Source organism: Anguilla anguilla, chromosome 3 (assembly GCF_013347855.1).
Source record: "Anguilla anguilla isolate fAngAng1 chromosome 3, fAngAng1.pri, whole genome shotgun sequence".
Lineage (NCBI taxonomy): Eukaryota > Metazoa > Chordata > Actinopteri > Anguilliformes > Anguillidae > Anguilla > Anguilla anguilla.
In genome coordinates this window covers 49,956,088-49,984,016 of record NC_049203.1, presented here as the reverse complement: position 1 = coordinate 49,984,016, position 27,929 = coordinate 49,956,088, and the positions used below count along the sequence as shown (strand labels likewise).

The 27,929-nt window shown below is 39.5% G+C and overlaps 1 protein-coding gene across 2 annotated transcripts in view; it reads right to left on the bottom strand.

Annotated features, from left to right (window-relative positions):
* Window positions 1-27,929, bottom strand: part of htr4 (5-hydroxytryptamine receptor 4) — a 99,231-nt gene that overhangs the window by 33,265 nt on the left and 38,037 nt on the right. For both annotated transcript variants that reach the window (XM_035407861.1, XM_035407860.1), the window contains exons 4-6: window positions 23,909-24,109; window positions 14,335-14,488; window positions 9,679-10,238 (exon numbers count right to left, since the gene is read on the bottom strand). In XM_035407861.1, the coding sequence (XP_035263752.1) occupies window positions 9,679-10,238; window positions 14,335-14,488; window positions 23,909-24,109 (915 nt within the window). The remainder of the gene's footprint in view (window positions 1-9,678; window positions 10,239-14,334; window positions 14,489-23,908; window positions 24,110-27,929) is intronic.

Sequence of the window (27,929 nt, the reverse complement as noted above, 5' to 3'; positions counted from 1 at the left end):
AACCCCCAGCATGCCTCACTTCTGTGTTTATTAGGCGGATTAACATGCTGGCAGGCATGCCATTTGGAAGCAGTTCCAGCGTTTATGTTCATGGAGAGTATTTAGGAACCACAGGCACAAAAGAACAATTGGCGGGTGGGGGGCACTGAGAAACTTTGTCATTTATACATTTCAGTCAGAACTTCTTTTCAACAACTGTTGTTTACAGGACGGCTTCCTGTGGCTGAGACACATCCGAACACGTGCTAACACACAAATGCATATGCTTTAAATCAAACTATGCAGACTTGACCTTATCTGCAGAAATCCCCTCAAGCTGTCCTGAGCCTTCACAGCCCCCCAAACATCTGCTTCGGCTGCTCATGACCACACTGCAGTTCTACAACAGGAGTAAACTCCTCTTTAAAACTGCATCTTTATTCACAACCTTCTTCCTGTGCGCTCTGGGCTGTGTCTAACAGGTTTGCAAAAGTGTTGAAGTGATGAAGTGTTTATTGCATAATTAAGCTGATAGTTCCTCTTGAGTGTTCTGAATTTTTTTCTTAATTAGCGATTTGATATCAGCAAGTCTCAATTGCCGTTTATGTGAGCGGTACCAAGCTGGTTCTGCGGACAGTAAGCCCTTCGGGGGCATAGTAAACGAAGAATATTTCACTGCTTGGGGTTTGCAGGAGTAACTGAATTTATGTCGGGAAGGTAGCCAACAACAGTAAAATATTTAAATATTTAAAAATATTAAATTAAAATATTTAGCGTGAATATGTTATGATTATCAGTTATGCTACCCCTTTTTTGAAGTTATTAAAGAATATTCAGGAGAATGATGGTTGATTAAAATTCAGTAAATAAGATTGTTGAAAGTAAAAAAAAAAGTTCAAAAAAAATTGAGTTAAAAAAATGGCATGTTGTTTATCAAGCAATAATATGACAATTATGGAAATAAAAATAAGATCCATTTAGGAATTGTTGGTGCATTATTCCACAATACCCAATATTTCTGTCTGCTTTTATGGAGAGGCAATTGAAACACATCATATCTGTACTGTTTTGCTTTTATCTGTTGAATAATCAGACACTTATTTTTCATGATTCCCAAAAGATGTTTTATATTTAATCATATGATGCCCATTTCCCACCGAATGATTAATTAATGGTCACACTTTAATTGAAGTACCTATTAGAAAACTGTTGAAGACCATTGCTACCCATGAATTAAACATAACTACTTTATTCAGTGCTAATCAAGCACTTTGGAGGCTGGAAACGAGTGAATGAGCAGTCCAGGCAAATCTATTTTGAAATGTAATTATTTCTTTTGTGTTTCAATCTCTCTGCTGAGTACAATAATAATGTTTCATATTTGTAGTAACACATGTATAACATATTTCATAAAAAGTGACCAGAATAACAAAACAAAGCTGAATTACTTAATAGAAATGAGTAACTAATCCCTTCAACGCTAGTTCTAGCTGCACCAAAGCCCACTGCATAGCATCATTCTCGGTGTGGTTCACCCGCTTCATTAACTGTTTCAAATGAGCTTCATTGATCTCTTTAAATTCACATGAGTCCTGTATTAACATACATTTTGTCCAGACATCCAGCAAAATAAAAAGCTTCATTCAATATTTCACTGAATCACTCTTGAAAAGTTGTATTTTTAGTTTTAGTTTCATTTTTCTAACAAAAGAATGGACACATTTTACTTGAAAGTGGCTGCTTTTTTCTACCCAATAAAGTTGGAAAACATTTTGCTTTATTTTTTTCAAAAGAAGTGTCCCCGGCAATAAACGGGAAAAGTGTTCTTCAGCAAGTTTAATTTCCATGCACCATGAGACACAAATGAAGTGGTTCGGTTTGAGACAGCCATATTAGAAGAAAAAACATCTGTCCTTTCTGCTTGCGCACACAATGCATTTGCATTAATAATGTGGGGTAAGATGACTAGAGTGTAAAAAAAAAAAAAAAAAAAAAAAACACATTGCGCCACTATTTACTGAAGGCATGGAATATGGCTTGACTTAAGTACAGTGGGGCTAGAAAGGTCACCATAACCTGAGTTTCTGCTGTACCCTACAATACAGGCAGCTGTACAGAGAGTCCTTCCCCTTCAATTATCTTAGTACTGTTTGTAGAACAAACATGAACCCTGGAGTGGACAGCTAATGGTAAAATGGTGCACCGCCACAATGCCAACTCCGCCCTGTAAATGTTTACTGTAGGACCACGGGCAAATATTTATTTTAACCAAGGCCTATCTCCCCTTTCCAAATTTATGCATATTGCCCCAAATACATCGCAATGTTTTATTGATAAGGCCAATGAACTGGTACTCCAGACTTCTGTCCAATGAAGGTCTGAGAACTGAGTTACTGAAAATGTAATTTTCATCATAAATCGCCACTCCTCATTCCAATTAAGTTACCAGGCACTGTGAAACTTGTTCTGTTGAACGTCCTAACATAGTATCACCGCAAACATATGTACACCAACAAAAGCCTTGCACAAGGCGTTGGGTCATAGGAGCATGGTAAGAATAGCAAGAAAAGACACTTGCTTAATGCTTCAATAAACAAATAATGATGTTTAATGTACCATGCATGCTGTTGACATTTTGACCACATAGTCATCATCAGAACCCTGGCTGCTGTTCAAGCAGGTCAATTTCAAACTTGCATCCTAAGTCTCCCATTGGTGCAGGAGATTTGCTCCTGCCACACAAGCTTCAAAGAGTGCTGCATAAACCAAGCAACATAATATTTAAAATACATGGTAATAGTGTATAGAATGTTTGGGAAAGAAAAAAAATAAAGTGAAATGAAATCCAACAGCAAATGTCAAAACACAATAAACCTGTCAAATAAACACATTTATCACAACCATACATTTTATTTTCTTTCTTTTTTCAAACATTATATACATTTTTATGTGCTTTTTAGCAAACTCTAACCTCACCATTTTGTCCCTGAGGCTAACTAGTGGTTTGCATCTAGCAGTGAACAATCAATCCTCCAGGATTGTTGATATTGCTGAGTTCATCAGAGCATTCTTGCTTCCTAACAATGTATCAAACCATTTTGACCAATGTCTCTGATAAATTTATTATGATTTTTCATGATGGCCTTCTTTATTTATTTTGGTCCTCATGCTGAGAGACAACAGAAACAGACTCCAAATGAAAATTTCATACCTAGAATCAACTCTAGTCCTTTTGTTAGCTTTCTTGCGCACTAATGATGCAAAGACACACAGCTAGCCAAGAAAGCCAAACAGCCAATTACTTTTTGTCCCCTAAAATGAAAAAAGGCTGCATTTCCAGCATGGACCACCTGATATGGATGCAAATATCCGTATATTAAAGCTGTCTGTCTGCACTTTAACCTCACATTCATTGCTTTATTTCAAATCCAATGTGCTGGAGTACAGAGCCAAAACAAAAAAAAATTTGTGTCGCTGTCCAAATACTTTTGCATTTAGCTGCATTCTACAGTAAGTCAGTATTTCAGGCAGTGTCAATGATTTTTTCCATAGACACCTCTTTGTCTAGGGTTCATATCCTCCAACTGTAATGGCCATCGTCATGACAACACATCTCCGTGAATGCCAGACTGAGCTCCAGTAATGACTGACAAGTAAGCTCGTCCTGTCACTGCTCTCCATAGAACCATGTCCATGTCCAGTTGCCAGATTTTATAATGAAAAGTATACAGAACTGTCCAGCACAACACATTGTAAATATTCAAACAACCCCACCCAACAATTCCTGTGAAATTAATATAAACACATCTACAGACAGGGTAATAGTTACATGAATAGATATATGAGAAATCATATAAAAATAAATCAGCTCCATACAGCCAATAGTATTATGCATAATTGTATATGTTTGGCATAATAATTGGAGCAAAGGGTCATTCATCTTGTGCTCAGCATCATTAAACATTCAAGGTTGCACAGGAATAAACTACACACCCTCTGGCACAGTCTGCATGGAAAGAGAACATGGCAGGATCCCATAGCACTTTCTCCATGAGGTTTAAAAAAGGGTCACTCAAAAAAAAGCAGGGCACAACAACCTAACTGACTGTGAGGCCTCAATAAAAAATATTATGTGTCACTTATAATCATAGAATAGTTTTAAATTTCTGGACTATTAAATGCAGTCTTCGTACTTTAAAAAATCCCAAAAATTTAAAAACAAAAGATGCCCATGGTTCTTCTGGCTGATATAAGGAAAAGGTGCACGTTGGTAACAGATTTATTTTCATTTGAACTTTGTGCACCATCTAAATTATGTACTTTCCTTTTCTGAAAGGGAACACCACTAAATGTCACCAACAAGCCATGCATAAACACACGTGCTTAAACAAAACTCTCTCAGAGTGTTCTACTGAATAATTGAGAAAATAAATCCCTTATTTATTATATATGAATGAGCTTTTTCCTTTGCAAATAAAATAATATGATTCATAAGACTTACTAATGATGCATAGTTCATTTTTAGTCATGTATAGTGTTTATCTCATCCATCAAGGCAAACAGGATGTCAGCCTACATTTCCTCCAATATATTACAAGATTTTTGAACATGGCCACATCTATTCAAGTACTAGACCAGTATGAAACTATATTTCCATGCTTCCTCGTGACAGTTTTTTTTTTGTGTTTCTTTCGAAAAAACAACCTTGTATGCCAACGTCAACAAGGTTGACGTTGGCACACAATGGCTTTCATACCATGAGCAGTGATGAGATCTGAGGAAGTTACATGAGACATACAAGCATGCTTGGATTACCCTACTAGTTTGAAAGGGCAGTGAGACATCCCCTCTATGAGAGCTCAAGATGAAGTCAAGTCAAAGTCAATATAATGGATCAAGCTGATGACATCAAATTATGAAGGTTGGTAGCTCCATTAAAAGCGTTGAAATGCCAGAACTCAATATTTCAGTCAATGGTGTTATTTTGTCAAAACTAAAGCCTCATTACATAATTACAATGTCAATCGAACCCTCAAAATTTAAAAATATTGAGAATCATTTCATATTGCATCAGATATTTTTATAAGATGACAAACCTCTGAATAACAGACATTCATGAAATTAAACTAGTTCAATATGTGTTTTTCATTGTTATTTTGTTGCGCTGTCTCCCGGTTGTTTCTTCAGTCAATTAGGAATTTATTGTATACTGAGTTTGATGTAAGAAGATGAGAGAAAATCTGCTTAAATTTGCATGGTGAATCAAACAGAATTAAAATGCACATCATTCAAAATGGCAAATTAAAAATAGCTACAATTAGCACAGAGCCATGGAAACTAAAATTGTAACAGCCAGTCAAAAAACATCCTCAGACTTATCAATAATGCCAAGATGAATCACACACACACACAAAAAAAATCCTTCAGAGAAATGAAACTACTGATTCTTTAATTTGCTTTATTGTTTCTCTTTGAGACTCAAGGGAGAGTTGACTCAAATCCCAATTTAAGCTCTGTCAGAAATAACATGTTCCTCTGAACGATGGGCTAATGGCATCTAATGGTCTTGGGCAAAGGAAGCAATAACAAGTGTAGGGACATCCCTCGTCATTGTAAGAGGCTGTCTACTCAATATCCTCAGTGATGAACCTGCAATATTAAAGTTAAAGTAGCAGCAGGAGAAGAATCAACTCTTCAAAACCAGCCAGACTATAATAAATAAACTAAAAAAAATCAGTCTGATATGAATTGACAAATGGCATAAAAATGTAAGGTATATTCCTCTCAGTATTCATGCAGTATGCTGCATACAGAAAGTTTATAATATGATTTAAAGCATATCTGCATTTCCAAAACAGCAAGGCAAGGTATGTTGAAGGAAGTAGCTACTCAAAAGTAGATTCAAAAAACGAGACATGGAAAGGGCAGACTCGCTCAATGACGTGGGGCAGGGCTAAACCAGAACATTACTGTAGTCTTCAACATTTACTCGTTAATTTAATTCATTTGTGTTGCTGGAACATTCTATAGGACACAGAATAACCTCATTTTAATCGGTCCAGGAGATCTAGTATGCTTTTGCTTACAAACTTAGAGCTCAGGAATAATTTGGCTCTGCAATAGCAATATAGACAGAAAACTCTGTATTTAAGTACAGATTTTCCATAATCTCAGCTTCAGCTTTGCACCACTTTACACTGAAAGCAAAATCATGAAAGCAAAATATTGTAAAGCTGCAATAGAACCATCCACACACCAAAGTTAACAATACAAAATAACACAGGGACGACCAGTGTGCAACTGGACAATATGAGATGAGCACAGAGCAACACCTCACACAGGGAAAAAGCCCTGAAACACACACAGAGGGTGGGTTTTGCATTAGGCCAGTTTTGAATGATAATACTCATTCAACTAGTGCTGGCTAACACATAAAACATAACACACGTGTGCACACGCACGCACACACATGCACGCACACACACACACGCACACAACCCAGTTTCAGCACCATCAACCAGATAAACGTCATGAAACAAACTAAAGCCTTGTGTGACACTGGAACCAAACTATAGAAAACACAAAAAAATTCCACTGAAGGCATACACATATAGCCGCGTTACACCCATCATAAAAAGCACCTCCTGACGTCAAGTCCCCTGTTATCTGTCTACCTGTCAACTCACTGATCTGAATGTAGCCTTAATAATTGCAAAGGAAACACTTTGCACACCGCTATTTGTGCCAAAGTGAGTCTGAATGTGAAAGTCAAAGATATTCAGGGCAGATGCTCACACAGAGGTAGAATTTCAATGCTCACAGAGACAGCAGTGCTCCATTCATAGCCAGGCAGGTGCAGCTGCTGCCTCTTTCAGTAGGAGAGCTTGAAAAGAGGTGCCATTCTTTTTCAAGCTGGCCAGAATGTGCGTTGACTCAGAGACTGAGTCACAGTTTTTCAATATTGTTCTTTTTTTTGAGCTGGGAGTCACTAATGCTCAGTTTCACTGTATTTCTCCTTTTGCAGGCAGAAGAAATCAATCTCCCTATGAGTCCAGTATTATAAATCCCTTACAAATATAACAAAAACATCTTTACATCTGATCAATCAATCACATTCCTATGTGTCAATCACTTGATAAAAACTCATTTTCACTGGCTAGAACCTTTTACTTCCACAAGCACAGCAGGCTTCAGTGAGATATGATGCCTACATTACATCCGTAAAATAAACGCTTTTATCTAGAGCAATATATGTAATGTGAACAGTCCAAGCGTGCGTGATTAAATTCCTTTCTTTTTGTTATCTTGAAATATAGGAAGTACATTTTTGTCAAACACAAGAGATCTGAAAACCAAAGGCAACAAATCATGCCAAAGTAGAACACAGTTTTACTTAATCACAGAAACAGTGCCACAATATGTGAGTTCACAGATTTCACCCTGATGAACCACCTGACACACACACAAACAGGATCTTATCTGTAACATGGAATCAGGGGACGATGCAGTCTCAAAAGAAACCGTCTTAAAATATCACTCAAAACTGTAATGCTGCATTGGGGTTAGGCTATTGTATAAAGTCTTTCTTTGTAAAACTTCCAACAAAAAAGGCAGAGAGACCAGGGCAGCAGGTTTTGAAGGCTCATCACAGGGCTCTAGGCTAAGAAAAAAAATATTTCCCCCGGTTAACGAAACAGAAACAGACTGGGCATAACATCAGATAGTTATAAGTGAAAGTAAAAATTATTCCTATACTAGGTGAGGGACATCATTGGACATTACCAGCAACCAGACACCACTCTGAAACAACAGATTGGAAGACGTAATGTATGCACAATACACCATCTACCCATAGCATGGCAGCCCTGCTACTCCTGTGACATGGAGAATGGGAATGAAACTACACAATGAACCGTTATAATTAGGCAGAAAAACCCACACAGAACAGAAGGTTTACGCTCAGTCGCAGCACACCACTTACTCTCACAACTCTATGGAGACTCTATCTGAAAGAAAAGAACTGAGGATTTTGCCCGCAATAAAATGCCTGGAATGCAACACATAAAAAGACTAGTTATGTAACCATGAAAGCAATAACGGAGATGCACTGTACCTAGAGCAATAGGCAAACACAAAGGCAAAATAAAATCAGGCCATTAGAAACACCTGCAATGTGAAATATCCAACACATGATATCCAACTAAATAAATCTGTTTGCACCTTGAGAATTATTAGCATTCTTTCCAAACCAAAATGCGCATCAATGTTGGTATGCATGTCAATATCAGTAATTTGTATATTTTAGCATAATTTTGAGGCAATGAAATTAGCAGCATGCATAAAAGAATGAATCTAAAATCACCCCAATCATTAAAAAATTTCAGTATGACATTTTTAATGTCAATACAAATTTTTTTAAATGATTTGAAAAAAATACGTTCACCATTAAATCATGACTAGGACTGAAAGTAAAAACACCAGTTAAAAATATCTGAATTAATAAAAATGATACGAAGAGCATGATATAGCCTGTACAAACACAGGTTAATTCAATAAGTCTGCTAAAACTTTAATGGACAGTGAATGAAAGGACAATATCACAAGAATATGTAGTCTCAGAAAGCGAGACTTTCATCAAGTCAAGAAAAGGTACATATTTCAAATAAAGGCCTAAGGATGGCTTTTCTCCACAAATAATCTTCTGTCAAAATATTACCTTTGTCATGAATTACCTTATACAGCCATTATTATGTCATGATACAGAAAGGATCTCTATAAAAGAAGGTGCACCTAACTTTACTCAGCGCTGGTATTAAAGGCTGGAAATTACTGGTATGCAGTAAAATGTTCAGTGTTAAATAAACTGCGATAGAGCAAATACCACGTATGATCCCACTTTCACAGGTTCATATGTACATATGATCCAAAATGGACTCTGTTAGAGACATTAAACATTGCACTGCGTAAAACTGCTTTGTTGCGTTAAAGGTCCAGAAAACTGGATTCAAATGGTTATATTCCCCTGAAGTGACAATTGATTGTAATATTAATATTTCTAATTTATAGTTACTAATCCAGTTATAGCCATTACAAGACATTACAACCCAAATAAATAAGGCCTTTGATTCCACATGTCTAAGCTTGAAAGGTATTTAATTATAGCTAGCTAGCGGTAGGCTTACTTGCCAATCCACCATGTTCTGCGACAAGTTCCAGGCAAAGATGGGCACTGCAAATAGTACAGGTTATTGTAATATTGCAGCGCCCCGTGGGTCTCTTAATTTTTGGGAAAAGAGCATATTGCTTTCTCTGCATCCAGAGAAGGGGCACAAAAGTGGAAAGAACATCATTTACATATTATAAGGATTTTACTGGACTTAAAGTTCTTGTTACGTAATGAAGACCCAGTTAACCCCACCCTGAAAATCTGGCATTTAGCCAAGGGGGAAACCAAGTCAATTTCGGCACAGGCTATTATACTTCTTTTTTTTTTTTTTTTTGGCAAGAATCACTTAAAATATTTCTTAAATTCTTTCTGGGAATACAAAGAAAGTATTAAAACAAGACAACAGCAAAGAACTGACAGATTTCAGTTTCATGGACCTTTCTTTTCATTTGAGGTTGGCTGTCGGGTTTGGTGAGCCTGCACCCTGAGTAAAGCAGTGAAGAGTAACGCAGAACGGGGGAAAGGCCACCTACTTGAGCACATGCGTGGAGCCGTTGATCTGAGTGGCGGTGCAGGGGGCCCCGGGGCCCAGGATGGAGGGCCGGCGGTATCGCTTGTCGCCGCAGCAGAGGATGATGAGGAAGGCACGGCGGAAGGACTTGTTGAGGAAGGCGTAGAGGATGGGGTTGAGCATGGAGTTGATGTAGCCCAGCCACAGACAGGCAGTCCACAGCTTGTCCGGCACCGTGTAGTCGATGAAGGGGTCCACCACGTTGGTGATGAAGAAGGGCGCCCAGCACAGGCAGAAGCAGCCCATGATGATGCACAGCGTCTTGGCGGCCTTGGTCTCGGTGCGCATGCGGTGGTTGCGCTGGTGGTCGGCGCTGTCGGACGAGGAGGCGCCGGCCCGCTGCAGCACGCTGATCTGGCGGGCGTGCTCCCGCGCAGTCACGTAAATGCGCTGGTAGGCCAGCACCATGAGGCCCAGCGGGATGTAGAAGGCCACCACCGAGCAGGTCAGGGCGTAGGGCTTGTTCACCATGAAGACGCACTGCGTCACATTAGGGTCCCCGCTGCTCGTCCGCTGCTCGATCTGCCGAGGAATCACATGCGCCCACACATCACCAATGCACAGCGTGCCCACACACCCACCACACACACAGTCACGCACACGCATACACACACACACACACACACACAAACGCACACACACACGAATACGCACCCACACACACACACAACACATACATGCACAACACACACACACGCATGCACGCACACACGCACAAACACACGCACACACACACACATGTACACACACATGCGCCCACACATCACGATTGCACAGTGTGCCCACAAACATATACACACACACGCGCACACACACACACATACACACACACATACACGCACAACACAAATACATGTACACACATAGACATCATACAGAACACATACATACATACATGCACATACACCACACACCCCCCCCCGCACACACACACACACACAAACACGATACACGCAACCACCCACCCACACACACATCATACATGCACATAAAAATACACGCACACAAAACACATATACATTATTTAAAAACATTGGTTCACTGAAATAGCAAGATGAAGATTGAGGAAGCCTCTGAGCTTTGTGCGTTGAATCATGGAGTCTGACTCATGTGGCTCGTTGCAATGGATATAAATAGCCTATTCAATTATTTTATGGAATGACCGCTTCCAACAAAATGCCGGCAACCTTGATATAAACAGGGGGTCATAGTCATGGTGTGATTGAAACCGATCTCATTAATTAAAGCTACCTTAACTTTATATAAAAGACTACCTGAGTTCATTTGTAATTATCATCGATCCTCTTTATTGCTCTCTGAAGCCAAGCTATTCACCGCAGTGCATTCATAAGGCTGCCCCCAAGTTGTGAGCCGTAAAAGATGCTAATATTATCTTGCTGAGTATATATTCATATATTCATACTCACATTATTTTCTCTCTCTCTACTCTTTCTCAGGTTGAATGAAATGGAGGTTGACTCCCCATTGTCCAATGGCAAGTGCTCACCATCTAGCAGCAAATCTCTCTCTCTCTCTCTCTCTCTCTCTCTCTGTGCTGTTTAACCTCTTTCCTAATCACACCACACTTCCTGTGTCTGCAAGGCACAACAGTTTGCAAACTGCAACATTTACTCAAGCAAAATAAACCCTCTCCATGCATGGGGAAGATAATTGGTTTTATTTTTTCATTACGTTATTTAATTTTTTACAGAGCAATGTAAATACTTATGCATGACATGTATACGAGTTTTTTTAATTGGTTAGTGTTGGCAGATTACCATATTGAAATATTGGCTTGTCTTGGCAACTATCACCCTCTCCAAATCTGCACTATCATTCCCCCTGTGCATAAGCCCCTTTGGGGAATTCTGTCCTATGTAATTAATTATAAGGCATTGGGTATTGTGTTACTACTACAGACTAAAATATTAATATTCCTTTTAACAATTTATATCCATCAGTCCCAGGCCTTCATTGGTGTGCGGAACAGCTGCGAATTGTTACTGAACACAGCCATTCCTTTTGTTATATTAAGTGTATTTAAAAAAAAATGTAAAATTAAAAAATTAAAAAAGATTTCTTGGCATGTCTGTGACAGCATAATTATGATCCATTTCATTTTTGGAGGATACATTCTGAATATAATTAGCTTTGCAAAAATGACTGTTAAATGTCTTTCCATCCCCACTTCCTACCTTTCTGCCTCTAAATCTTTGCGTCTCTGTTTCTAAAAAAGCTCAAAACTTTTTGAAACGAGCTGGCCAAAGGAACAATAAATAATTTAAATTTTGTAAAATTATTATTTCTTTTTTTTTTTTTTTTAACTAGGATCAGCAAAGCATCTGCAATGTAATGTCATGTAATATCATCATGGCCAGTATTATAAAGCTAATTAGCTCCTTTGAGGAGGCCAGTCTGAAAATATGGCCCCTTGCCTGATGCCTCTCACCATCAAATGTGTTGTTTATTTGGCAGTCTGAAATATAAATTAATTTGCATAATGAGCCTGCGTGCCTGGGATGAAGCGTCACGGAGACGGTTTTAAAGAGCTGACCTCCATCCACACAGATTCTCATGGACCATGATGTGCTGCTTTGTAGACTCCCACGTGATTTCCATGCAGTTCTTCCATGAATTTAAAGTGTATACGGTCTTATCTGACTGAGCCATATTTCACTGAAAGCACAACGTAGAGCTAAGAGGTGAACTGCACCTTTGGCCTGAAGCAGAGTGAAATGCTGTTTGGATAAGAGGGATTGCTAAATGTTGATATGTAATGCAATAAAGTATGATCGTGAACAATCAATTCTTAATTGTCAAAGATCAATTGTCAGTTCAGAGGGTTGATAACATGATAGTAAAAACAAACTTGAACAGGAACACATGTTTTTATTAAGTGAGCAAGTTTAACAGTCTGATTAATTATCTTTAAAATGTACTGCGAAGGGTAGCCCATCAACAGTGTAAAGAGAAAAAAGTTGAAGCAAAGACAGAAAGAGCTCCTTTAATCATGAACTAAGAATTTCATCTGTGCAAATTAACCTAAATGTTAAGCACATAAAAGCAAAAGCCAAAAGCAAAAAACATCTCTTCCTCTTAGAATGAAAATTCTTTTGGACAAATCTACCCATCAGTTAATGTCTTCACTGAAGATGTACGTACTCCCTAAGTGCAATTATGGATCAATAGCCCAGTGGAAATTATGGTTTTCTTGGGGACCATATTTGACATAAAGAATTCACACTGTGATATTTTCAATGAGCATATATGCACAAAGGAAAAACCTTGATCATTATTTTATTATTTTTATAATTCATTATATTTTTTGCAATTTTTCTTTACTTGGTTATGGGTTCCATTTATTGTATCTGTTAACTACACAGAAACATAGTCAAGTCAAGCACATGTGCTAGTAATGATGTAACTTATCTTACCCTGAATGAGTGTTTTCATGAGTACTTTGGCTAAGCATTGTGTGGAGTGATGTGCCCTGCACTACTGTCGTCAGTGCTCCTTGCGACCAGGAGCCCCATAGGGCGGGACCTAATTAACCAGAGTGTCTCCTAGGGTGAGGGGGTGTCAGTCGGCTGAATTTCCCCTTCTCATTGGGCACGATAGTGTGAGTGGTGCAGTCCTATAGTGTAATGACACATGAAGCACAGCTACAGATAATCAGTGGCAGCTGGCAACATACATTTGCCTGCATGAACATGTGCTCAAGCCTACGCACTCTGTAATTTACAGAGGATGCCATAGTTGCACTGTAAATGGCTGACAAATATAATTGGGCATTTATCCAACTAAGATTTATTTTTGTCTCATGTAGCAGACGTGAGTCTCTGGTCTTGCATTCAGTCTAATCTTGCACTAGAAGGGTCATTCTATAAAAAAACATTTTTAAAATTGAAAATATTTTTACTGCAATAAGATTTTTCTGAGATACTTGTATTATGGCAGAAACTTTAAATAGTCAACCTTCTGCCAAGCGTCAGGAGAATAATTAAAAGAAAGAACAAATGTGCTCATGGCCTGTAACACCCATCGTTCATATAAAAAAGAAAATGTTGGCAGAGCACTGTCTTATTAATAGGCAGAAATATGTAAATCCAATTAGACGACTCAAATGACAAGTACTCCTTTTTACTAGAAATATGTGGAAGCCATTGCATTAATTATCTAACCAAAGCACGCGTTTGTCTCGACAGAAATAATGGACTAATATTTCAACATTCATTTGGCCAGTTTCATTCTAACAAGTTCATGATAGCATTCACTGAAAGCTTTTATGAAGCTCATACTCAGAAATTAGTTCTACTGATTGAGTCTAACAAAAGTATATTTAATATGATTGTTTACTGATAACCCCAGAATATACTTATTATTTATGTACACCATTTTAAAAGCAAAACCTAAAGGATTACCTCAGAGGATACTGTTATTAAGAGACATGATTTATAGAAGAATGGGCTCTCAAAAATGTTATAATCTTTGAAGCAAAGCCTACACTTGCCTTATGTTGCTTTTGGCGGGTTTATTGATTCTGAAACTATTTTCAAGAAAAGGGAAGAGGGGAAATGCATTGATTCAACACAAGATATTTTTTTAATGTTTAACTCACCAAATCTTCTATTCCGATACTGTTCCAGCCTAGCATTATGGGCAGGAAGGATATAAACGTTGGGATTACCCAGCACCCTCCTAACATGAGAGCCACTCTCATGGGAGTCATTTTATTCCTGTAGACCAGGGGCTGGCAGCAGATGGCATAGTACCTGAGAAGAGAAAGCAGGTGGTGTCATGGCAGAAAGGTGGCTTTTAGGACATTGGCTTTCTTTCAAAGTTTTTAAAATCTTCTTGTTATTGGACTCATTTTTCAAAACCCTTTTTGAGCAATCATTGTAGATTTACAACCACAGTATTCAGTTGTTCATTGCTAATCTCTAACGATCATGTAAGCACTATGAACCAGGAAGTTTACCAACAGTAGCGCAGCAACACAAATTTCGCCAGTTGTCAACAATGATTGGCAACAATGAGGCAAAGCTTCTAGTTTTTTCACTCAAGTAGAAAATGACTTTTCATTTTCTAGTTCAGTCATTCACTGAAGGTGAATAAAGGTATACAACAAAAACTGGAAACTTTGTTTTGCGTCATTGTTGTCAATCATTATTAACAGCTGACTGAAGTTTTGCCACACTACTTTTTGTAAATTTCTGAACAGCACTCACGTGAGAAAGATCTATCAGATTAACTTAGAGCCAAGATTGCTTAAAGCAAATGAGAGTAGGTACGCATGGGGAAGGGGTGGATTTGGGAGGGTGGGTGCCCGCCCTATGCCACACCATTCCTTTCGCCAATGCTGCATAGTGTACAGCATGCCCTGTGCTGCAAATGAATATCACCAGGGGCTAAACATCCACACTATATCACAGGCTAGACTTAATTGATTATTTGGATAAATATGCAGGATCACAATTTCCAAGGCCTGCAAGCTTGACACGTGATGTATAGGATCTTCACATCACCCCTGCAACAATCAGCTGGCTATGAATATGTCCATTGAAAATCTAAATGTTTGGTCTATGACATGTAAAATTTAATTTTATTTAGATTATTATACGGTTAACGGGTGGCTATGAGCCAGGCATTGCGATCTCCGGCCGTTTGACCAGTGGCTTTATTATAATGCATATGACACCATGACATGTGACTCCGCTCTGTCTTCATCCACCCACAGATTCTTTGAATTCAGCTCAATCGCCGCTGATATTTGTCATCATCACACCTGTGGTCTCGTTAAACACCCCCCTGCTGCCATTTTTCACACTCTTGCTACATTGTCTCTTAACACTTATTCTTAAGACATTGAACCTCATAATACATTCCCTCTGATTCATGGTCATACAGTAGTCTCACCCACACAACCTATATCTCAAATGAAGAGCAAGGAAAAAATTGGCTAGGTGCACCACACAAGAATCTTTCACACGCAGAAGCCAACAAGTACATTTGGATTCCAAATCTTTGGCCAGAACTGCCTATTCAGAGCCAATCTAACAGTTTTGGCTGTTTTTCAAAATGTCTTCTCTATGCCCGTTCTTGCAATCATGGTCTTCTGCTTGTATACAATCAAACTAAGCATCTCAACTGGATTATGGGTTGTCTGCGGGTTCAGTGAAGCAGGGACTGTTATTCAAGCCAGCGGTCCACAATCACCATATATGACCCAGCCTCTGTGCCTTCTTCTGTTCCGTTCTTCTGTTGAAAGGTTAGACATGGTTTCTGAGAAAGGCTATTATCCCGCCTACTTAATGTAAAATATACAGGCAAGACTGAATGAGGTTGTTACCAGACAACACCAAGAAGAGTTTTAATGTTCTCAGTGTTCCAAAACACAGAGAATATCCACACACAGTAATTTTTTAAGCAATTGGCTGCAGTCCTTGTTGTTTTTCGCACCAAGAGTAATGAATGTAATCAGTTTTTTTTTTGTTGTTGTTGCTGAAAATGATATGGCAACCAAATACATATATGTATATGAAAGATAATCCTACTGATTAACTTTCAAATTTCCACCCATTTATCTCCGATCCACACATGGGGAACAGCTGTTAGAAATTAAAAATTTCCAGTTAGGCTATAACTCTTTTGCTGTATTATATACAATCTATAAAGTAAAAAAATGTTGCTGCTTCTTGGACTTAAATGAGGGGACTAAACAGTATTTTCTGTCATACTCTTAATGTAATTTACCGCAAATTAGGTATTCCGGTATGCCAAAAAGAAGCCTCTCAATGTTTGTAAATAAGAGTGTCAATGGATGGAGCACAACCTGGTGGTATTTTATTAAAACAGCTCAGTACAGATGGGACAATATTTATGTATATATTTAATGCTGTATGTCCTATAACCCCATAAACACCCCAATAAAACCATGATAGTTTGGCAGTGATGAAACAGTATTTACAAATCAAGGCAGGTGGCCAGACTGAAAATCAGAGAATACCTTTATTCAACATAATACTGCCATTTTTCCACATTAATTATAAATAAAACACAACGCTGAACCTCCAATGCCAAAGGAGTATCCATACAACTAAGTAGCATCATGGTTAAACACACAAACACACACGCACACACACACACACACACACACAGTCTGTAACTGCTATTTAATTTATATGCTAATATACCTCACAATATGTGTAAAAATAAAAAGTATAATTGATAAAAATGATTACTCTGGGTTTCTACATTTGGTATAAACACAAATTCTGTGGTTGACACAGACGTGTGACAGAAAGGCAAGTTCATTATAATGAACAGTCTATTTTAGCCCAGCTTTATAAAATTACAGAACCAAAAGCAACAGCAAATGTATTTTTATGCATAAATGTACATATAGTTCAGCCAGGCATTCAGTATTGTGGAAGCCATAACAACAGGCCCCATCAGTAGCAAGGTCTGGCAAAATGTCAGGAAATGCATTTAACTCACTCACATATTTCATTAAGCCTATTGAAAGCTGCTTCCAGTTGTCAGTAATCCATGCCCTTAATAATGCTTTCCATGTTTACATTTGTTGAACAGCTTTAATTATTTTTAGTTTTAGACCTCCAATACTACCACAATGACTGTGCATGTGCGTGTGTGTGTGCTCGTGCGCATGTGCGTATGTGTGCATTTGTGTGTGAGTCCATGTGTGAGTTTGTCTGTGTGAAAAAAGAGCCTTAAAGTGTATATAGTGTGTACTGTAAAAATAAACAAAGAAATTAATTTTAAATAATAGAAAATGCATTCATTAAAAAATGAATGGGGGGAAAGGAGAGTTCACCTGTGGTAATGCTTAGCATTATTTTATTCACATAAATTTCATGTAGAAAAATTTGCTAGCATCTTTTGCAGTTACTCTGGCTGTAACTTGGACTGGACCCATGGATTGACCGAAATTCATCCATTTTTCCAGAGCGTAGTTTCCCTGCTGCGTGCTGTGTGCCTTTCAAAGTATAAAAATGATGCTAATAGTTTGTGCTGATTGCACTAATATGCATCAATGTTATTCAGAATGTCACTGCATTGTGTATGTCATATTTACAACAGAACCTTAAAAACTGGGACTATGGCCGCATTGTTCCATTTCAGCTCAAGTCCCCAAAGATTACTGGGGACTATGGCAATGTGTTTCTATGGCAATGTGACCATGGAAACCAGGCAGAGATGGTTTTTCATGATTTATTATATAATATGTGTGACTATATTTTGTTGCCATTTTACTTCAGATACAATTTTGAAATTGCTACTTTGAATGAACTTCTTTCATTTAGAAAATGCTGTTAAAACACTTAGCTGTTGTTGCAATCATGCAGCCACAGAGCTATTAAAATGTGTCCTGTTGTATTGTCACACCATGGATATACTGCAATATTGGAGTTTCAGATGCCTGAAATATTGCTTGGTATAACAGGTATAATACAGAAGTAAAAAAATTTTTTTTCTAAAACTCATCCAGAAACACCCCATTCTTAAAGTCATACAGAAACACCGTTTTCTTAAAGTAATATAGAAACACCTTTTCTTAAAGCCATACAGAAACAACAGCAGATATCTACAGAAACTCAGTAGATATCTTTTTAAACTACTCAGGCATGCTGAACAGGACGTGGAGGCTAAGTCTTTACCCTTTTCTGTGAGAGCGATCTTGCCAAACCAGTCCATCCTGCTCTCTTCTTCCCAGAGTATGCCTTCATGTACTGACCGTTTATACTACCTGTGTTTAAACAGCTGAAACCTCAGGATGTGGGCCACTGATGACATAATTAACTTTATAACATAATTATCTTTCTGCTATGGTTATTTCCACTCAAAATTATAGCCGGCCTACATGGTGAGGTAGTGTCTCACCTTTGCAGTATGTGTCACAAACTTTTCAATCCTGCAATCCGTTGTAAAAGAACTGCATTTACACCATTTTACATGGCATGGACTATGGCCAGATTACATACAATATAGAGGTCTGAAAGCTTGAGGGGAAGGCTAAGAATGTCCTGATTTTTCCAGTCAGTGCTACTGAGACTATTGTTCTGGACAAACAAGCTGGTCATCACAGAGGACTGAGGCCCATCTCCCCGCTGTCAATCTCACCGGACAGAGAGGATTTCATTCTGAACTGACCCAGATCTGTCACGCGCGCATGCCCTGCCACAGCCAGTGTTTATCCACACCGGTATAGCCGCTCCGTGTGATATTCCGAGCACGCTTTAATCTCTCCGCTGCTCACATTGGCCACTGGAAGAGGCGAAGGCCGGCTGTAACACTATACATTGACTTTGAGACGCAGCATCATCTTTCGATCCGCTGATCCGATTTACTGTCTGATCACACCGCCCTGTGCACCTCTGAGGGTAAAGCTGGCATAGAGCTGGCGTATTACTGAGAATCAGCTCACTTAATGCTGCTGCGTTTGTCTTGAATAGGTCCAACCACCTGGCTAATTTCACTCAGACTCCAGATTAAAAAGTCAGTAATCTGAAAACGAACGATTTACTCATATCTTGTGGACGAGAATTACTTGAACAGAAAATATAAACCCTACTTTTCAGACACCTGTTCCCATCGAGCTCTGAAATTGCGAGTTGCTTTCCTCTGTTTTTGACAGTGGTTTTTTTCGTTGGGGGGCCATCGGGAGCAAACGGACCTGAGCTGCATCTCCAGGCTCAGCTAACTGAGCGTCACTGGTTCTCCCGCGCGGAGCCGTACGCAGTCTTTCACAGACGCGAGCCCGTGGCGGTCTGAGCGTCTGTGAGAGCCGGTCACGTGCGCTTTCACCTGGGCTCAAGCCCGCTGAGATGAGAGGGCTCACCTGTCTGTCTGTCTGTCTGTCTGTCCACCTGGCTGCTAGCCCCAAGCTGAGAGGTCAATCTTGGGCAGATGCAAGAGAAGTTCTGTAAGAGCAGCGCCCTGAGTGGAATGCAGTTGAGTGCCTTCAGTTCAGGCATATACTGTAAATTATTTCCCCAGAAATATTACTGTATAATGAACAAATCCGTACAGTAGAAGCTGTTTGCATGTTCTCTGGGTACTTCAGTTTTCCTCCCACAGCCCAAAGACATGCAGGCTCGGTTAATTGGAGACTGTAAATTGTAGAAGAGTGTGTGAACTCTGCAATGGAACTAGTGGCCTGCACAGGGTGTATTTCTGCCTCTCACCCAATGCATGCTGGGGTAGACTCCAGCCCCACCCCCACCCCCCACCCAGACCAGCAATAAGCGGGTTAGATAATGCGTGGCTATAATTTGGGTAAAAGTGAAATATCAGTAAGATGTATTTTGAATAATCGTGTAGCTGCCAGAAAATAACTGTTAAAGGAATACTGTAAAATTTACAGCAACTTGCTGGCAGCAATTACTTTGTAAGTTGCTTTAACACATTTCATAGAAAGCTTAGTGTAAATACAATTACAGTACCCATCTAAGTCCCATAATTGCTATTAAAGTAGACAATTTGCTAAATGTATTACCGCAACTTACAAACTAATTGCTGCCAGCAAGTTACTGTAAATTTTACAGTATTCCTATTACAATGTAGTGAAGACTGGGGTTTTTTTTGTTTGTTTTTATTAGCTGCCTATAAACACTGTAATTTGTTTACTCGGACTGACACAGTTCAAATCTGCCAGTTAATTACTATGATCTCTGCATATGACAGAGGCAGTATAAACAGCAGGAAGCATTGATAAACAAAAATGGAAGATGCTATATGGTATTTGCTATTTTTAAATCACATGATAATGTCACAGTTAAAAGCATCCTTAAAATGGATGATGAGTTGTAACAACAACAAAAAAGACATTAATCACTTGTATTCTGCTATTCTAGTCTTCCTCCTGAGACATGACAAGCATTAGATTCTGATTACAGGGAAGCCCCCACACACAGTCTCCTCCACCCACGCCACCACCACCACCTCCAAACTCCCCATCCACCCCCCTCTCTGCGCTGCATAAACACAGTGATTAATCAAGCGCCCTCTCCTCAGCTCTGAATTATTCTGCCAGGAGACAGACTGGCTGAATTTAGCTGTCATCACAAAGCACCTGGAAACGCCGCCACCGGTCAGGGCTGCTATTTCTGGCCCCTGCGCTTTTATTCTCTCGGCGTCTATGAGTGAGTGAACGGCTCTAAATCCCGCGGCTTTTAAGCTTCCAGTTTCTGTCAAGGCCCGCACTTTGACCATCATCTACATCGCTCTCGCAGCGGTCGTCTCAATTTAAGTCACAAGGAGTCCATGCCCACGCCATAAAACACGCCCATAAAAACTGACAGCGTGTTCCTCTGGGGGGGAATGGAACATTCAAAGCCTGACTGAATGAGAAAGGCATCTGTCTCCTACGAAGGCCCTGAAAATAGGAACTTTACGCTCGCAGACCAATGCATCACCGCGAATGTGACAAACAAACCCGTCGGTCGAGGTAAATCTCCCTGACTTATGTGAGAGCTGACGTGCTGCGTCACCACAGCGCACTGTTAAAATATGTGGATTCTGTTTTCCCCAGGAAACTTTAAAGCCCGTCCAGTCCAAAGCCATGCAGTTCGCGGGCGTCGTGCGCGAGCGTTCTTCCCCCGTCTCCGCCACCTTTTACGGAGCGCACCGCGCAGACGCCCGGCTCAGTCGTCCGGCTTCACGAATTTGAATCCTGCCTTTTTTTTCCTTTTTTTTTTGAGACGCCGTTTGCGGGCTAACTGGGGCCAGTCTCAGCATTGGCTGACCTTTACGTTTCAAGATAGCGGGGACCCCTTATCTCGCCCCGAGGGCTCTGTCTGCGATCCAGCCCCGGATAAGACGCAGGCCAGTCCTGACATGGCAGCGCTGATCGCGCCCGCGATAAGGCACAAAAGGTATTCACCGAAACCAGGTCACCGCAAAGCCCATTTACCTATGAGGGGGGAGGGGGCTTAAAGAAAAGGAGCAGCTGAAATCAATGACAGGCCTCTGAGTAAATTGCCGTTGCTTTGGCTCACGCTATCAATCACCCTACAATCAAACCGCGTGGCAGAATGCTGGGGGGATCACTCCAAAGCATGCTTTTCAGACGGGGGTTAGGAACACAACGTGCAATCCATAATGGGGGATGACAGAGCTGCACCGGGCGGGGGGGCCGTGGATGAGAGGCAAACTGAATGTGTATTTATGATTGCCCACTGAGAGGCACTTGTTATGCAAAAGACTGCCGGTTCCATTAGGCCACGTGGTGCCATGGGGGATTAATGGGGACTCGTGTTCTTTTCATTCTGCTGAGTAACCTCGCCGCTCTTACGTGCTATATTTAGACTTATTTTACAGTGGGACCGCATGAGGCAGCTCACTGGGTACTTTCTAAAGTATTTTCTTAAAAATACCTGCTGCCTTCTAACAAATATCGAGCAACTGAATGTTAAATAAATGTCTTAAACCATTGTCTGTTCCTTAAAATCTTTAAATTCTATGAAATTATATTAGTCATTAGTTTCGGAGTTTTTTCATGAATTTATTATTTTTTTGCAAAACTGAATGACTTTTTGAGGGGCACTTTATCTTTTCACAATCTGTAAAATATTCAGTCAGGACCTATGAGGCTCAAAAATAACTCGGTAGGTCGTTGAGATTCAAAGCAATCCGCGAGAAAGGCCAATCCAGCACTCAAAAGCACACAGTTCTCCAAATAAAAGACTGTAATAAAAGAATCTAGAGATGTGATTTGAGTATTCAGAGCCTGAGGGGGGGGGGGGGGGGGGATGGTGGAAACATAAAAGCAGAGAGCTGTTCAGAGACAAGACGCCTGATGTTTCGCACACTTTAAAATGAAACGACACGGCTAATATTGGCTTGTAAGTGACAGCCAGCAGAGCTTCCGGGAGCCAGAACAGTTTGTGTTGCACTAACCTCCCTCATTGTTAAGGCTCACAATGACAAATTGGTTGTGAAATTACCAAAAAAAAAAGGGAAAAGATGCACTTGTAAAAACTGTCTGCCAGGCTGGAAAGAGTGCCCATTTACTGGAATATCAACACCCCCTCCCCAAACCTTAACAGGAGATCATTAACTGTACAGACCTAATTGTACAATGTTCAACAGCTGACAGGGGACAGGACAAAGAATTATATCAGCACAGAACATATTACAGGGAATATCACACCAATCATTTAACCCAAGTCAGGCCTGTAAAGTGAATAAAATATTATGTCAGATTATGTCTGTCAAGAGAAGTGGGATGGATATGAAAAGCATTGCTTTTCGAACAGCTTATTGCCAGCTAACTCTCTAGCTAACTGTGACTAAATTAAAATAATGTCCGAATCGTCTCTGTCTCTATTCTGTCACATCTGGCCTTCTGACCTCTGCCATGACCAGCTAAAGGTTGCCTGTTTAGCTGCAGGGTCCTGGGAGCTTATATAAGCCAGAAAGCAGTTCTGTCCCCAGGAGCTCATAAGGCAACCTCCACTGCTGACAGGATCCTGGGCAGCTAATGACAACACATGGAGAACAGATGGATTTACTGTATGAAATTCAATTAGGTTTTTGAGTGTGGGACATTATTAAATTAGTTGTTATTGTGTATCTGCATAATGTTTGGCAGTGCCATGCAACTCCACACCTCCCCACTACTCACACTGATAAAAAATTCTATGGAATCTGAAAAACATTTTCCAAACAGTTCTTAAACCCACTTGCAGTATGCAAATTCCACTCAAAATACAGAAAAGCAGCAGCTAGTATTTGGCGATTTGCTTCAATCACAGACATTTGGAGACAGCCTGTAATGAGCTCTATTATGCCACCTATAAATTTAAACAATGTGGGTTGTTTTCTTTGCCATATTTAAAAAGGGAAATCTGAAAAAAAAACAACAAGAAAAAATGTATTGCAAATAGCCCGTGTCTCAACACTAAATGGTTATAAATTGGTAGTAATGCATGTACTCTGTGCTCCCTTGCTGGATAATTGAATGAAACATTTCCACTCCTGCAGACAGTCACGACTTGTGTTCCGGGGTTGAGCTGGAATGCTGCCAAGCCTTCCAACGTACACACCAATCAAAGCAGCCCAGCGCCCCCATTACCCAGCATTACGGGCAAAAACACTGGGAGCTGAAGCAGAGCCAATTGGCCTCGCGCTCTGGCTTCCCCCGCTGAGATAATGCACTGCGACCGCCTCACCTGTCCAGGGAGATGCAGCACAGGTGCAGGATGGAAGCGGTGGTCAGCAGCACGTCCAGGGAGGTCCGGACCAGGCAGAACGTCCCCCCGTAGTTCCAGTTCTGGCGGATGAGCTCGATGGCGCCGAAGGGCATCACCAGCACCGACACCAGCAGGTCCGCAAACGCCAGCGACACTATGAAGTAGTTGGTCTTGATTTTCCTGCAAAAGGGCAGAGAGAGATATGGTTGAAACACTCATTCGGAAATGTGCACCATTTTCTCAACAACAAAAAAACATACGAATGATGATTATATGATTTCCAGAATCATTAGGTTAATACAGAATAATGCAGAGATTCAGTTGTTGCAAGTGAAGGACAATTCATTTGTAAGCACGTATTAATTAATGAGCCATTTTCATGGGTAGTTATTGATCTGTTCACAGACTTGCACTGAGGATTTATTTAAAAAAACAAATTATAATTATATGACTAAGAATTATTAGGTTAATATAGATTGGCGCAAAGATTTGGCCTTGCAAGTGAAGACAATTAATTTGTAAGCAAGTATTAATTAATGAGGCATTTTAGTTATTGATCTGTTCAAAAAATGAAAATACATTCATGCTCAATGAAACAAATTTATTGGGTCAGTTGAACCAAACTGGATTTAATCTAATGTGACCGAATGAGCTTGTACAAAAGCTAACTAATTATGAAAGTGTATTTATATTTATCATACGCCGTAAGCTGTGTCAGTGTCAAGTGTTACAATTGTATTTTTTATACTAGCAGGTGGATAAAGAAGACCACTAATTTTTACCTGCTGCAAAAAAGTAGTAAACAATTATTTTAGCATACAAAATGTACTTAGCTAAAATCATAAAAATATAGATGACCGAGCGAAGGTGGACATAGGGGAAATCGTGAAACCGTGACATGGGCAAGTGCAAAAGTGGATAATAGCTCTTGACGAATGTTGCCACAAATAAAGTAGTGAGGTAATCACCATCTTTCATTGGCAGCTACTTCATATCCTCACCTTCAGAAAGCAACCGTTCCTTTGTCTAATCGGCATTGGCAACATTTTACATATTGAATTTTATTTTTTAATTCCCTCTTGTCATTTTTTTTTTAATTTTCCATTTTAATTGGGTGGCTTGGCTAACCCTTCGAATGTGTTTTCGAATCTCAACTAACCATCACAGTGGGTTAGCGCTGGCCCACGCTAAAACTAGAATAGGGAAAGTGATTTTTGAGCTTCGGAACACAATCAATCCTAGCAGAACTTAGGCTGCAATTCTAACGGAAGCCTTATTGTCTATTTTATCTCACAGGATATTCTGTAGCCCACTGTACTCGAAACAAGAGGGCCCAACTTGATTTGAATATGGCAGTGACCGTGCACTGAAGCTGCTGTCAAAGCAGATTAAATTACCCCCCATAGACATTTACCCACATTTGACAGTGGAGTTGGAGTGTGTGTGTGAGAGAGAGAGAGAGAGAGATGCAAAAGGCCATGCTTAAATTGTTCAACCTAGTACAAGTTCAGGATGCTTCCCTGACATCTGGAATCAGGGGCTTATATCCCCAGTTTATAAAACTGGAGACAAAATAGACCCTAATAATTACAGAGGCAATTGTGCAGTAATCTGGGGAAGATATTCAGGAATTGTAACCTTCCATAATGAACACAGCATCCTGAGTGAAAGATAAAATGGTTTCCATCAAAATATATCATACACACATCATATTTACCCCCACACACTAATAAATAACCATGCCCACCAAAGAAAAAACCTGGATTTTTTTTTTTTTTAATCCTATTCTTTTAATCCTTCATGAATCAAAAGGTGGTGATATTTTGCATCGAGGATTGTGCTACAAAATTATCCAAAGTGGGGAAAAATGTAAGATATTGTTAAAGATGCTGTTAAACCAATGTCACAAATAAATGTGGAGTAAATATGGGCAACCAAAGAACAGAATTCTTCACATAAAAATGTGGGGTGAGGCAGTGCTGTAACCTGAGTCCAACATTGTCGAACATTTATATTAAAGAGTAAGTAGTGCAGTTGGAACAGTCTACAGTGCCTGGCCCTGGCCCCTCTCTTATATGACACAAAAGCAAAATTCCTTCTCTATGCTAATAACCTGGTTCTGTTGCCATCCACCGAACGTGGCTCGCAACAGTCTGGCTCTGATGAAGGATTTCTGTCAGAACCAGTCACTGACTGTAAACCTAAAAAATACAAAAGTAATGATCCTCCAAAAAAGCCAGATGTCAGGAAAACAGGCTCCAATTTTTTCTAGGCATCACCATCCTAGATCACACCCTAAATTACACTGACAATCACAGCATCAGGGAGCTTTACCGAGGCACTGAATGCATTACAATAAAAAGCTCAAAGAGAACTCTATGCCATAAAAATAAAATAAAATTGACATACAAATTAAATTCCAGTTAAAAATCGTTGACAGTGTCATCCAATCCATTTCACTGTACAGAAATGAGGTACTGTATGTGGTGCACTCAGCCAGCACAGCTATGGGACAAGTATCCAACAGAACCCTGCATGCAGAATTCTGTAGAAACATTCCACAAGTACAGAGGAAAACCTCAAATAATGCATGCAGGGCAGAATTAGGCTATTATTTATTGATGATCCATATGCAAAAAAGAGCATTAAAATTATGGATACACCTCAAATCAAGCCCTCAAGTCACAATCCTATTCAAGGCAATGAAAGCCCACGAGCTCAGTTATGAAAACAGCCCTCAGTCAGCTAGCACTGAAGGCAGCATTAACACCACGAACGCACCAGTTTCATACAAGCACTGCTTACCAGAAAATAACCAGAGCAAACTAAATCACTAAACAAACCAAAACCACCTATCCGGAATATTGGGATGATGCGACCGAAACACAAAACAAACTTGCTTGCTATCAGGCCCTAAAATAAACTACACGTTAGCTGAATACAGTGGCATGAAAAAGTATTTGCCCCTTACTGATTTCCTCCATTATTGCTTATTTGTCACACTAAATGGTTTCAGATTTTTAGACAAAATGTAATATTAGACAAAGAGAAACCGAATAAACACAAACAAATTTTTTTATTTCATTTTTTAAATGAAAGACGTTATCAAACACCCATATCATCCATGTGAAACAGTAATTGCCCCCTTAGTTGCTCCATCAACAAATTAACAAAATTTTATTTAAATTAGACTAAGCTGACCCAGTCCTGTTGCATCTAAACCTCACTCATATTGAATCTCATCATCACAGTGAAGTAGTCACCCCAAAGTTTCTACAAGCACACTATGTCATGATCAAATGAAATTCTAGAAGAGATGAGAAGTACATCAGCCTGAAAAAGGTTACAAAGCCATTTCTAATGCTCTGGGACTCCACCGAGCCACAGTGAGAGCCAATATCTCCAAATGGAGAACACTTGCTGAATCTTCTAGGATGCATACATTTCATCAAGGTTGCAGCAACAACTCATCCAGGAAGTCACAAAAGATCCCAGAAGAACATCCAATGAACAGTAGGCCTCTCTAGCATTAGCTAAGGTCATTGTGTATGACTCCACAACAAGACTAGGCAAAAGTGGGATTAATGGGAGAGTAGCAAGGGAGATAACACTGGTGACCAAGAAAAACATTAATGCTTGTCTCACATCTGTAAAAAAAATAATAAAAATAATTTAAAAAAATAAAATAAATAAAAGCACCTGGATGATCTCCAAGCCTTTTGGCATAATGTTATTTGGATTTTAATCAAAATGCAGCAAAATACATATCAACCTGAGGGATGATGAGTGACCACAAACAATTATTTCATTAATTTTCTCATCATTCTTTTCAATCATCTCTTTTGTTGACATTATTATTATTATTAGTAGTAGTTGTAGTAGTAGTATGCTGTTGTTTTTACTGCTACAAGCATTGCCAATATTTGCTGTATAAAGTTTTTCTTGCCAATGAAGCATTTTTGGAATTGAAGTTGGAATTGGACAGAGAGTGAGACAGAAA